The sequence below is a fragment of the Gorilla gorilla genome, chromosome 16, assembly GCF_029281585.2.
Source record: "Gorilla gorilla gorilla isolate KB3781 chromosome 16, NHGRI_mGorGor1-v2.1_pri, whole genome shotgun sequence".
Taxonomy (NCBI): Eukaryota; Metazoa; Chordata; class Mammalia; order Primates; family Hominidae; genus Gorilla; species Gorilla gorilla.
Genome location: NC_073240.2, coordinates 34,555,501 through 34,568,117, shown reverse-complemented (window position 1 = coordinate 34,568,117; position 12,617 = coordinate 34,555,501). Strand labels below are relative to the sequence as shown.

The 12,617-nt window shown below is 43.5% G+C and overlaps 1 protein-coding gene across 2 annotated transcripts in view; it reads right to left on the bottom strand.

Moving 5' to 3' along the window:
• The window catches only part of RYR3 (ryanodine receptor 3), a 580,370-nt gene that overhangs the window by 154,156 nt on the left and 413,597 nt on the right, over window positions 1-12,617 (bottom strand). For both annotated transcript variants that reach the window (XM_055363234.2, XM_055363233.2), the window contains exons 44-48: window positions 10,212-10,392; window positions 8,935-9,046; window positions 6,638-6,758; window positions 4,091-4,260; window positions 1,434-1,654 (exon numbers count right to left, since the gene is read on the bottom strand). In XM_055363234.2, coding sequence (XP_055219209.2) covers window positions 1,434-1,654; window positions 4,091-4,260; window positions 6,638-6,758; window positions 8,935-9,046; window positions 10,212-10,392 — 805 coding nt within the window. The remainder of the gene's footprint in view (window positions 1-1,433; window positions 1,655-4,090; window positions 4,261-6,637; window positions 6,759-8,934; window positions 9,047-10,211; window positions 10,393-12,617) is intronic.

Genomic DNA, 12,617 nt, shown 5'->3' with positions numbered 1-12,617 from the left:
AGTTCCTGTTGTTCCACATCCTTGCCAGCATTTGGTGTTGTCAGTGTTCTGCATTTTGGCCATTCTGATATATGTGTAGTGCTATCTCATTGCTGAGATTACCTTTTGGTGTGATGTTCTACTCACATCGATGTGAGGACCGATGAGTTTTTTTTCCAGGTAGCCCTAGCTCCCCAATGCATAGTAATTTCATCTGTGATTAGAAAAGAACTCATTCAACAAGAAATCAAGACCATACTCAGCTGGCCCCTAAAGGGGGAAGGCTGTTGATCCTCTCTCTGGAGTGACCTACAGCAGTGATTCCTAATCTGGACTACATATTGGAATCACCTGGGAAGCTTCAACAGCCAGAATCTTGGGTCCCATCCCTAACAGTTTTGACTTTTTGGGCTGGGATGTGGCCTGGGCACTGGCATATTTATTTCGTAACTCATCAGGCATTTCTGATATGCAGGTGAGAAGGAAAAACACTGGCTGAAAAATAGCAGATCATAGTCTTGGCCTGTGCTGCTAAGACCTGTTGAAAGGGTCGTCTTCCTTGGATTCTACCAGACTTGACTTAGATTCCTGAAGACCCAAGGCTCTTGGGGTGACTTTACCTTTTGTCCTCAGCTGGCTCTGATGCCCATCTGCAGTCATAAAAATTATTGCCTTTAATTCCCCACTGTGACTGGAGGTTTTTTCTTTCATTTGTTGCTGGTCTTGGGAGGCCTAGAGGTAGGTCGCTTTTTTTTTTTTTTGAGATGGAGTCTTGCTCTGTCGCCCAGGCTGGAGTGCAGTGGCATGATCTCGGCTCACTGCAAGCTCCACGTCCCAGGTTCACGCCATTCTCCTGCCTCAGCCTCCCGAGTAGCTGGGACTACAGGCGTCTGCCACCACACCCGGCTATTTTTTTTTTTTTTTGTATTTTTAGTAGAGATGGGGTTTCACCGTGTTAGCTAGGATGGTCTCGATCTCCTGACCTCGTGATCTGCCCACCTCGGCCTCCCAAAGTGCTGGGATGACAGGTGTGAGCCACCGTGCCCAGCCGGTAGGTTGCTTTTATTCACACTCAGAGTCTGGCTTCTATGTAAGATATGCTCATGTAGAGGACAGACACATCTGCTTCTGGCTCTATCTTGAGAATGAAGAGAATGAAGACAGCCCTTAATCTGAACACTTTAGGCCTGAAATAGTCTTCTGGTCCATCAACCGTAATGGGTAAAGCCTGAGCTGTGCCCTCTCCCTTCCCCAAAGGGAAAGACGAGCCTCAAGGAAGAGCCTGTGGCAAATAGGGGAGCTGAGCACATCCTATGAGATGTCTGGGGAAGGGCTGGTGTATGACAATGGCCTGGAAGCTTCCTTAGACTAGACCACCAGTTTTTAGATTACATAGGAAAATGCAGTTGACCTGGATGCATACACAGAAGTAACAACATAGGATATGTACTTACTTGCAAATGGCAAGCAAACATTCTTCTATAGTGTCCCTTTGTGCTTTGGTGAGGGAACGTCCCTTGGATAGCCTGTATATTGTCTGCAGTGTGGAATCAATCAGAGAGGTGCAGTGTTCTGTTCCGGCAAAGAGAGGGGCACATCTTGTGAGGAGCGGGAGCACAGCAGAACATATATACCTATTTAGTGCAAGCGCAGCCTCTGTGGTGCTTAGGGAAACCTAGAGAAAGGAGATTGGGACACAGGTTAATTGCCCTGAGGAACAGAGCAAAGCTGGCTCTGCACAGAGTTCCCATGTAGCAAGCTGTGGGAGCTTATATATGTCCACGTTGCATAGCAAGGCAGTGAACAACTTTCTACCTTATCGGCTGTTCTATTTTTCTTTTTGCATTTTCAATGAAAAAGAAATCAAGTTAAAAGAAAGAACAAAAAAAAAAAACAAAAAAATCATAACAAAGGCTAGCTGGCTCTAAGTCTTCCCAAATGATCCTATAAATATCTGTTCCCTTCAAAAGAATTTTGAACTCATTAAAATCAGCTGATGGCCAGTCTAACCCAACATTTTGATGCTTGCAAAGTCTAGTTGCCAGGATACTACATTACTATTCTGGTTTTTGCTCTCTTTTCTCACCTACCAGGGACTCACACACTGTAATTTTACAACTGTAGGATTAGTGAATGGTTATAGGCCAAGCAGTTTCTCAAATTCACCAGTCTTGTGAAAGCGAAAGTGGAACTCTGACTCCTTTCAGTTAATTGGTGAGCACTTCGAGCAATTCACAATCAATACTGACATTAGAGTAGACCCCACTAAAGGGAACCTAACTCTGCATGGGCAATGTGGAAAAGGAACAGAAACTTGGGACCTTCTGTACAACTCTAACATAGTTCTTGCTTACAATGCTCTTTGATGTACATTTAGACAGATGAATGGAATACAAGGAAAACCCATTTAGTGACATTAAGTATAGCCAAAGCATGCTTTACCACCATCTTTGAAAACTATAGAACTTTCGAAAGAAACCTTGAGATCCACAGAGATGAAATATTGCCATTTCCTGTGATTCCTGCAGTCATTCTATCTGTAACATACTTTGTATAACTTATGATTTGAAAAACCATTTTCTTTGAACTATATACATGTCTCATTGTTCCTATAAATTATCAAGTTTGTCTCCTAGAAACTTCAGTAATCATGCTGGGAGAAACAGCTAATCTTTCACATTTATCACTTTAATATACAGACTTAAAATGAGAAAGGACAGAGTTTTGATTTCAGTAGATTTTAAGTTTTCAAAAGAGAATGCATGAATGTCTATGTGTTAATGAACCGAATATGACACCTTTTTGTTGTAGATGGTGTTTGGACAAACATGTGATTGAACACCAGATACTAGAACAGCATTTGCTGTTTATTTGATTTATAAAAACATTAAATTATTTGATCAGGAAGCTTGGGGAGATCCCATGAGTTAAGAAAATTATTTTTAAAATCAAATAATTTATAGAAAAGTTCAAAACAACAGCAGTGGCAGAAGCATTGTTTTAATTATTCACAAATAATTATTCATAATTATTCATTATGAATAAAAAATTATTCATTGTTTTATTATATCAAAATGTTGGGTTAGACTGGGTTATTCAGTATTAGGGATCGTACACCCTAATACTGTCATATATACCATTTATCATCACCATACCACACATGGGAATGCAGCTCCCACTCAGGTTGGGGCTCATATTTCTTTCCATTTCTGGATAACCCATGCAGGTGGAATCCATCCAAGTTAAGGTATTTGCCGCTGACAACCCATCACAGAGCTCAGATTTCTATCTCTGTTGGACACCAGGTGGAGCCTTTGAGAAACGTTATAACTAAAAACAACACTAAACTGGAAAGATGTTTTTTAGACTTACACAGATCTAGTTTGTCTTTTCTCCTTGGACCTATGACTCCTGGTGTACCTTTTTCTGCTTAGTTCTGACTTGTGGCATCTCGTATCTGAGCTTTGTAACTCTAGGGGCCTCCTCTCTTGATGTTTGTTGATGGTGAACTACCTTATCTATCTCACCCTTGATTTCCAAACTTATATTTGCCTTTGTCCTCTTGTATTGACCTTCGTCAGGCCCCTGGCTTCAGACCTATCCATCCTGGTGGTCAGTACATGAAACTAAGAAGTGAGAGTGTGAAGAGTAACGTCAGCCTATAATGTTGCCAGCCAGCCTTTTTCAAAGGCAATAGAGACATGGTCTCACCAGAGGGTGATTTTGTCCCCCAGGGGACATCTGGTGATATCTGAAATTGATTTTGGCAGGGATTCAGGGTGAACTGGGGTGCTACTGATATCTAGTGGGTAGAGGCCAGGGATGTTGCTAAACGTTCTACAATGCACAGGATAGCCCCTTAACATTTACTGTCAAGGTTAAAAAAACTCTGCAATTGAGGGAGTTGGATTTGGGGTCAAATTTACCTATATCTAAGTCTCTGGCCCAATAAATTAAGATCTTCCATTTCATGATACCTCTATTTTCTCACCCATTAAAGTAAGCTATTAAAATGTAACTGGTGAGTAAACAGGAAATATTTGCTTCTAAGTCCAACATTACTAATTTCACAATGATGGGAACAATAATTTTTGTTATTTTTGCAACTTACTGTATCTAGAGAGGCAGAAGCTCTTAGGTCAGGTAAAAATCCAACCTCCAGCAAGTGGAGCAGAAAAGTTTGATCCTTAATGCCATAAACGCGGTCCAAGAACAGCACCATAGGTGCCTTGTGGTCAGGGCAGAAGTTGGCCGCCATATCTGGCTCACTGACCGACCCATCTGAAAGACACATAGAAAATGTGATTTCCCTTTTTCTATCTCCAAAGTCTCAAAAGGTAACACAGAGCTTGTCTGTCTATAGCTTATTCTCCCTATAAGGGACCAGAATTTTGGAAAAATACAGATTGAGCATCTCAAATCCAAAAATCTGAAACCTGAAATGCACCAAGATCTGAAACTTTGTGGGCACCAACATGATGCTCAATGGAAATGCTCATCAGAGTATTTTGGATTTTGGATTTTCAGATTTGAGATATGCAACTGGTAAGTATAGCGCAAATACTGCAAAATCCAAAAAAATCCAACACGCTTCTAGTCCCAAGCATTTAGGATAAGGAATACTCAATCTGTACAGTGCTGTGCTGAAGGCAGCTTGTACTTTGTTGAAAAGCCAGTTTAAAATTCCAGCCAGTTGTTAAACATGCTCATTATTAAAAATTAGAATTTACAATTAAGTAGATATTTTAAAAAGGTAACAAATACTAGAGCTCATTACTTCCTAATTATTTCACTGTGAACTATATATACTCTTGAGGTTTTTTGCATCAATTGTATTTGTGTGTTAGGAATACAATCTAATGGTGTGCCATGTCCATTTTCTTCCCAACTCTGTGTTCAGTGACATTACATTGGTGGCTTGAAATTGGCCACGGTGAGAAAGTTTATACTACACAAATGGGCAAATGCTAGGAATCAGGGCTCGATTTATTGCTTTGTTGATATGAAACATAAGTAAGTGAGGGAGAAAACATGAATGAAGACAGATGAAGTTTAATATGTCATGTCTGTAGTTATTACATCATAAATAGAATAAACTTCGAGGACATACTGTTGCAATATTTGGAAATAATCATCTGATTTAGGTGAAATGTAAATCAGGTCATCCAAGAATTCTAATCTTAATCAAGAGGTTCAAAGGTGAAGTGGGGAAATACTATGAAGAAAATAAAAACTGCTTGAGCTGGAGAATAAAGACAGGATTTCGAGTGAGGATAGAAAACAATTTCCTCTTCCTGTTTTGTCAACACTAAAAACTAGGAAAGAGGACCCCCAAATGAGCACGCTATAGCCACAGCATATTTAAATACTGTACTGGAAAAGTGTGGGACTTCATAAGGAACCCTGAGAGGACAAAAATTAAGTCCGAGCCAGCCCAGGCTCTCGTCCTGCCCAGGAATCAGCGTCAGGTTCCAGCAGAGCCAGAGAGAAGGGGCCTTCCAGACTGCAGGCTGCGGCCTCTCCTGCCCTGTGTACCAGGAGGAGCTGAGCCTGAATGGCTGAAATTGACTTTCTCTCTCACGCGTGCCTGGTGTGGTGGGATATTAGTTAGTTTTGTGTTTGGGAAACACTGAGTTCAACATCTATTTGCTTTATCTTAAGCTTTCTCAGAGATGTAATCATTTTACTGTGCTTATACTAATGTGATGTATTCCACAGCATTTCCTAAACTTATTTGACCCCGGGCCCCTTATTAATATGCACACCTATTAATATCTCCCACAAAAACCTTCTGTGGAATATCAGTTTGGGAAACATGACAACGGTTGGAATCATATGTTTTCAATTCTTCCATTAGCCTGGATAACGGGTGAGGCGACTCAGAGAAACAACACTTCGAGGAGAGTAAAAGTTTTGCAAAGATAACACTGACTGATGTCAAATGTCACAGGTAGCATTGGGGGAAAACACTTTTATGATCCTCAGCCATAAGGCAGGCGACTGTGGCTGAAGACAGGCTGTGTGGGGGCCCGTCTGTGCCCCAACTGCCTACACAAGCTGGGGGACCCGGGGGAAAATGAGAAGGGAGGCCGTGGTGAGAGCTTTCGCTTGTCCCATTCCATCAGCCTCCCTTCAGAGGGTTGGCATGCTCATAGGAGGACAGCAAGGTCTGTCTGTACCTGTGGGACACAGGGTACAATTGTCTTGACACAGACAAGAGAGCAGATTGAAGTCATTACTTACGAATTATTTCACTATGAACTATATTCTTGAGGTTTTTTGCATCAGTTGTATTTGTGTGTTGGGAATACAATCTAATGGTGTGCCATGTCCATTCTCTTCCCAACTCTGTGTTCAGTGACATTACATTGGTGGCTTGAAATTGGTCATGGTGAGAAAGTTTATACCACAGAAATGGGCAAATGCTAGGAATCAGGAGTTGATTTATTGTTTTGAGATTGCTTCTTGAGAAGACAAGAGAGCAGCTGGCTAGAGCCTAGAGGAGAAAACTCATCACAGGAAAAAGAGTGAGACACTTGCCCTGTGCAGCCTGCCCTGCAAGTCAGGGCCTGGGGGCCACTGTGCTGGGGACAGAGTCCTGCCCCGAGCCAGTGGCTGCTGGGAGACTGCTGCTGCAGCCTGCAGTCACTCCCCTTACCTTTGTTGAGGGAGGGCAGTTTCAAGGGGATGCTGATGATCCCAACCAGGTCTTCTGTGGGGACCAGGGAGCGCAGGATGGACCTGATGCGGATGGCTTCCCCCTTTCCTGTCTGGATGAGCTGGAAGATAGGGTCGAGAATGACATTAGATAAGTGAGGTTCCCATACCTCCCTCCACCCCACCTCCAAACCTCTGGCAGTAAAACGGCTTAAGGGCAGGGGTCCCTTTCTACGTTTCCCTAATTGCTACAGACACTTGTGGCCACAGGGAAAGAGGAGAGTGGCCTCTTGATTTTCCAGAAGAGGTGCTACTGATGAAATAACTGACTAAAGACGTTGCTTGATTCCTTTGCTGTTATTAAAGTGGCCATGAGGTTGTGGTATCAGGTCCCAGGAATAAGTACACGGCCTGCTGGTGGCTTCTCAATGTGACTGTACTGCCGGAAGCGCTCAGTGGCCATGACAGAAGTGTTGACAGTGTGGCCACAATGCCAGACTCTAGAATTCTGTGTTTTTTTTTTTTTTTCTGGGATGGAGTCTTGCTCAGTCACCCGGGCTGGAGTGCAGTGGTGTGATCTCGGCTCACTGCAAGCTCCACCTCCCAGGTTCACACAATTCTCCTGCCTCAGCCTCCCGAGTAGCTGGGACTACAGGCGCCCGCCACCACACCCGGCTAATTTTTTGTATTTTTTTTTTTTTTTTTTTAGTAGAGACGGGGTTTCATCATGTTAGCCAGGATGGTCTCGATCTCCTGACCTCGTGATCTGCCCATCTCGGCCTCCCAAAGTGCTGGGATCACAGGCGTAAACCACCATGCCTGGCCTCTAGAATTCTGTTAAACGTAGAAATGGCTTATGAATTTCAATTTCTAAGAGTTTGATTAATGCTGGGGATGACGACTGGGCAAAAAGGGTGTAGAGAATGTCAGAGAGAACTTGAGGGGCTCAGCGGAGTTATCCCAGCTTGAGTAGCCTGATCCACCCTGACACTGATGGGCCAACCAGCACGTACAATGGTGTGCATGCATATCCCCCTGCACAGGCAGTCTCTGGCGGGGTGTAGCAGGCGTTCAGCTGGGAACTGAATGTCATAGGGTCAGACTGTCCCCAGGTGGGCTGGATGGTATGCTGAGATACGATGCTTGGTGCCACCAGGGAAAGGAGAAGGCCCGCCCACGCACCCTGGTGCCACCTCCATCTCCAAGGGCAGAGAAGAGGTGGTTGGTGATGACGGCATCCTTCCCTCACCACTGATAGGGCAGGACCCACAGGAGGGGTCCTAAGAAGGGATGTGTGTGTGTGTGTGTGTGTGTGTGTGTAAGGTGTTGGAGCAGAGAGGCAGTAAGGAAGGAAGAATGGGGCACTGCAGATGGGGCTCTGGTGACTGAGCTATCCCATGCCGCCTTCTTGAGAAGCAGCAAACTATAACCTGCTTTCTGATGTGATGAGAGGTGATCAGGAAAGCTAGAGTGTGAACACACAGGGGTCTCTGACCCTCCCCACCCCCGCCAAGACTGTAGAACACCCTAGTGTTTTCTGGGCTCCCTTCCAGGTTTCCTGCATTTGCTTAAAGGCACAGAAATGGAAAAACAGGCCTAAGTGGGTAAGGGTCCTTTATCATAGTAGGAATTGGAATCCTAGGAATTCAGATCAGCCTCCCTTATCAAGATTTAGAGTTGCTTTTCATAGGAAAAGCAGCTATTTCCTCTCTTATGATGTCACACCTTATATGAAATAAGGCTTATTCTTTCAGCCCTCAGTAGAGGTGAAAAAAGAAAAGAACATACTTTCTAGTTCAAAACTAGAAGTCTGAGAAGACATCTCATAGAACAGAACCATCCTTTTGTGATGTTTGCAAACTCTACCTCTGGGGGAAAAATTCAAACACCAACCACAGGAAGAGTCTGCCTTCCTGGGGCCTAACGCCACAGTCATCAGGAAAGGGATCTTCTACATGGAGCATCCTGATGGCCATGCTCCAGAATCAAGTTGCTCCCATTTTGACCAAATTGAGGCATGTCAAATGGGAGGCTTTTGAAATAAACTGTGCAGAGGACATGCTCAACTAGTGCCACAGAGAAATCACACAAGACAGGTATCTGCCCGGCAGTCCCTCCCTAGAAAGCAGCAGAGTCATGTATCAGAGGTGGAAACTACTTTTGAAACTAGCTAAAAGGGACCTAGAAAAAGGCATGTTAGCAAATGACAGAGACAGAGGAAGAAATGAGGTTCAGGAAATCTATAGTGTTCTTGGCGTAGGTTTCTCAAAGCTGTTCTCTGGAAGCTCTATCACTTACGTGCATTTCAGGAGCACAGCGGCCCAGTAGATCTATAAGGGCCGAATAAAATGACATGATTGCATTGCCCATATGCACGATTTCTTCTTCCTCTTCATCGTCTTCCGTGCTGCTGAGAGAACCAACAGAGGGGAGGTGTGAGGAAGGTTGGCAGGCACTGCCACGCTGCGAGACATAAGCTGCTTGATATGGAAGCACTCTGCTCTTCTTGCATGTCATACATCCTTTCCCTTGGAACCTCATCTTCCTCTAGAAGTTGACAAAGTGGTTTCATTCATTAAGCTCAAGGAACCCAAATTTTTGTCCATGACATTCACAGGATTCCATGAATCTTAAGGCATGAGTACCGACATGAGCTGATCATCAGACCATAACTCCTACCAACCATTCATTCCCTTTTCCTCTCTGTGAGGGGAAGATACATGGAACGCACATTGGACCAGAAGTCAGGAGGGCTCAGTCCCTGTCCTGGCTCTGTTGCTAATAAGCTATATGACCTTGGGCCTCAGTTTTTTTCTCATGTTGCTTGAGGAAGTGGCGAAAGCGTATGTGTAGGGTCCTTTCCAGCTCTACCAGGTCTGATGACAAAGAAAAAAGCCAACTGTCTAAAGAGTTTCTGCTGCTGGGTTATGCCCACTCTCTAGATTCTACGGTCTAATCTAAAGGCTGTGATAAAGAAAGGGACATGATCATGAGACTTGATAAAGGGAAAGTAAGACAATCAGATAATCTACCAACTGTATCCTTAACATTTAAATAACAACATTACAGTGCTGTGACTTTTCACAGTTTGCAGCTTGTTTTTTTATTTATTTATTTTTAGAAGTCAAATCAAAACACTTTCTTAATTAGTCCTCATGCTTTCAGAAGAGGAAGTGGAGGCACTATCTGTTTTTACAAATGAGGTATGGGACGAGACACCGTGGGACAAAATACTGAAGGAAACATGCTGAAGTTAGACAAGGAGTACAACCGTGGTCCAGACCTTTAGCTTCCTACCCCATGGTGATACTATAGGGAGGCCAAGAGTTTGCCCACTTTGTGATTTCCAGCTGCGCTGAGCAGAGTAGAGAAAATGGAAGGGGGTGAAGGTGATGCTGATCGCTAGCCTTACTGGGAGAGTTAAGACAACACTGTTCTTGATGAAGGGTAAATGTTTTAGCTGTAACTGTTAAGAACGTGTGCTTTCTCTATTACCTCCTAAATCATCCGTATACCAATAATATCTGAGAGCTCACCAACTGTATCTGTGCCGGAAGGGAATTCCATTCACTTACACTTCTCTTTTGTATCCTTGAGAGGGGAGGTCGAGCGCTGGGTTCTCAGAGATCTTAATGGCACCCTGCATGGCCGCCAAGAGCCCGTTTCCCCCCTCACCCCGCAGGGCCGGGCCGAAGCACTCTGGGCGTCTGATGAGCAGCTTGACCACAACGCTGGCGTTTTCTTCCACACTCTCACCTAAGGAAGACAGGCACTGTTTCCTTCTCAATGAAAAGGACAACCCCAGAATTTATTTCTAGTTGATGAGGCTGGGAGAAAAGTATTTTGTTCAGCTTATCACCTACTCTGTTTTTGGTTTAGGTCAGTCAAGTGGGCAGTGGGAGTGGAGAAGGAACTAAGACATCTGTAACTGATTGTGGTCAGTTAGTTATAAACCCCACTCACTGCACTTGAACCAGCCTCATCTACTCTTGAGATTAGGAGTTGACATTGATGGAGAAAAAGGTAGCTTTCATAAATTGGGTCAGGATCTGTTTATTTAAAGTATTAAGATCCACCATTACACAGCAGGTTTTTACTCTTCGGCTCAGGATTTTGTACTGTAGAGATTATTTCCATATATTTAGGTCCTCAGAGGGCAGTTAATAAACTACTGAGTCTACCATGGAATACTGATTCATTCACAAGTGACTTAGAGAACAGAAGGACTTTACATCTTGATTACCTCAATGAGGGCATGCAAATCTGCTTCCTTCCTTGAAAGGAAGGAAGATGGTTACTCGAGCTGGTGTGCTTCAATTAACATTTGGGGAAGTGACATATCAGCTTCTGACTCTGTCACCCTAATACTCTCACAGAGTCTAATACCTAACCTAGGACAGCCAGGTTTGTATGGAGGGACTTCAGGTCATTTCTGGAATCATGTATCCAGATGAAGAATCTGCTTGGTAAAGTTTTAGTGGTTATTCCTAAACTTGCTCTGTGGGAAGGCAGAGGTTAGAGAATTGTATTCTGTGGCATTTGTTTTTGGATGAACCATAGATAATGAAGATAGGGTCTTATTTCCTGATAAAGTGATTAAGTGGTAGAACTGGACACTTAGGGATAGCCATTCTTTCTTAGAGCCAATACATATATTCAAAAGTGGGTTGGTAGCTTGTTCGAACAACTTAATAAAAAAAAAAAACCCTGTCTCAGATGAAATCCTAATTTGTATCTGAGAATTCATCTCTGAGCCAAGACTCAAGGGCAAGACTTTTTTTCACGTTGTGTTAGCTAAAGCCTAAAGAAAAACTCTACAAAATCATAAGAGGTACCTCATTTGTGTCTGAGAATTTATTCCTGAACCCAGTACTCAAAGGCAAGACTTTGATGTTATGTACTGGAAGTTTGAAGAAAAATTTTTCTACAGAAATACCCTAGGTATTTCTTGGAGAACTGAGAGATAATCGAGGTTACAATGTGATAAGCTGTTGTATTATTTATTCTCGTGCAAAAAATTCCCTCAAAATATTGGCAGGCTAGAACAATAAATGTTTGTTATCTCACAGTATTTGTATCGGTCAGGGATTTTGAAGTGGCTAAGCTAGGTGGTCCTGCCTTGGGATCTCCCATGAGGTGGCAGCTGCCGTCTTCCGAAGGCCTGTCTGGGACCGGAGCATCAGTTTCCACATTCACTCACACAGCTGTTGGCAACAGGCCTCAGTTGCATACTGGATATTGGGTGGAGGCCTCAGTTTCTCACCATGTTGACCTCCCCATAGGGCTGCTTGAGTGTTCTCATGATGTGGCAGCTGGCTTCCCACAGAACAACTTATCCAGAAGGACAGTAAAGCGGAAGCCAAGCTGCCTTTAATAACCTGGTCACTTATTGTTACTTAGTCATATCCTATTCATTAGAAGTGAGTCACTAAGTCCAGCTTACATGTAAAGAGAGAATTAGGCTCTGTATTTTGGAGGGAGGAGCATCAAAGAATTTATAGACATATTTTGAAACAATTTTAGCAGTTTACGTTCTATTTAATACAACATTTTATGAATCAACTTAGAAGTGTTGCGAGTAAAGCATTTTTTTTTTTAAGAGACAGGGTCTGGCTCTGTCACCCAGGCTGGAGTACAGTGGCATGATCTCAGCTCAATGCAGCCTCACCCTCTAGGGTTCAAGTGATCCTCCCACCTTGGCCTCTTGAGTAGCTGAGACTACAGGCACATACTACCACAACTGGCTAATTTTTGTTGTTGTTGTTGTACTTTTTTGTAAATACAGGGTTTCACCATGTTGCCCAGGCTGGCCTCAAACTCCTGGACTCAAGCAATCCTCCTGCCTTGGCCTCCCAAAGTGCTGGGATTACAGGCGTGAGCCACCACACCCTGGCAGAGCATCTGAATGAGAACCCAGAAAATCTTCTTGTTCCAGCTCTTTAGCTCATCACTGTGTGAATACACACACTGCACAATCTCAC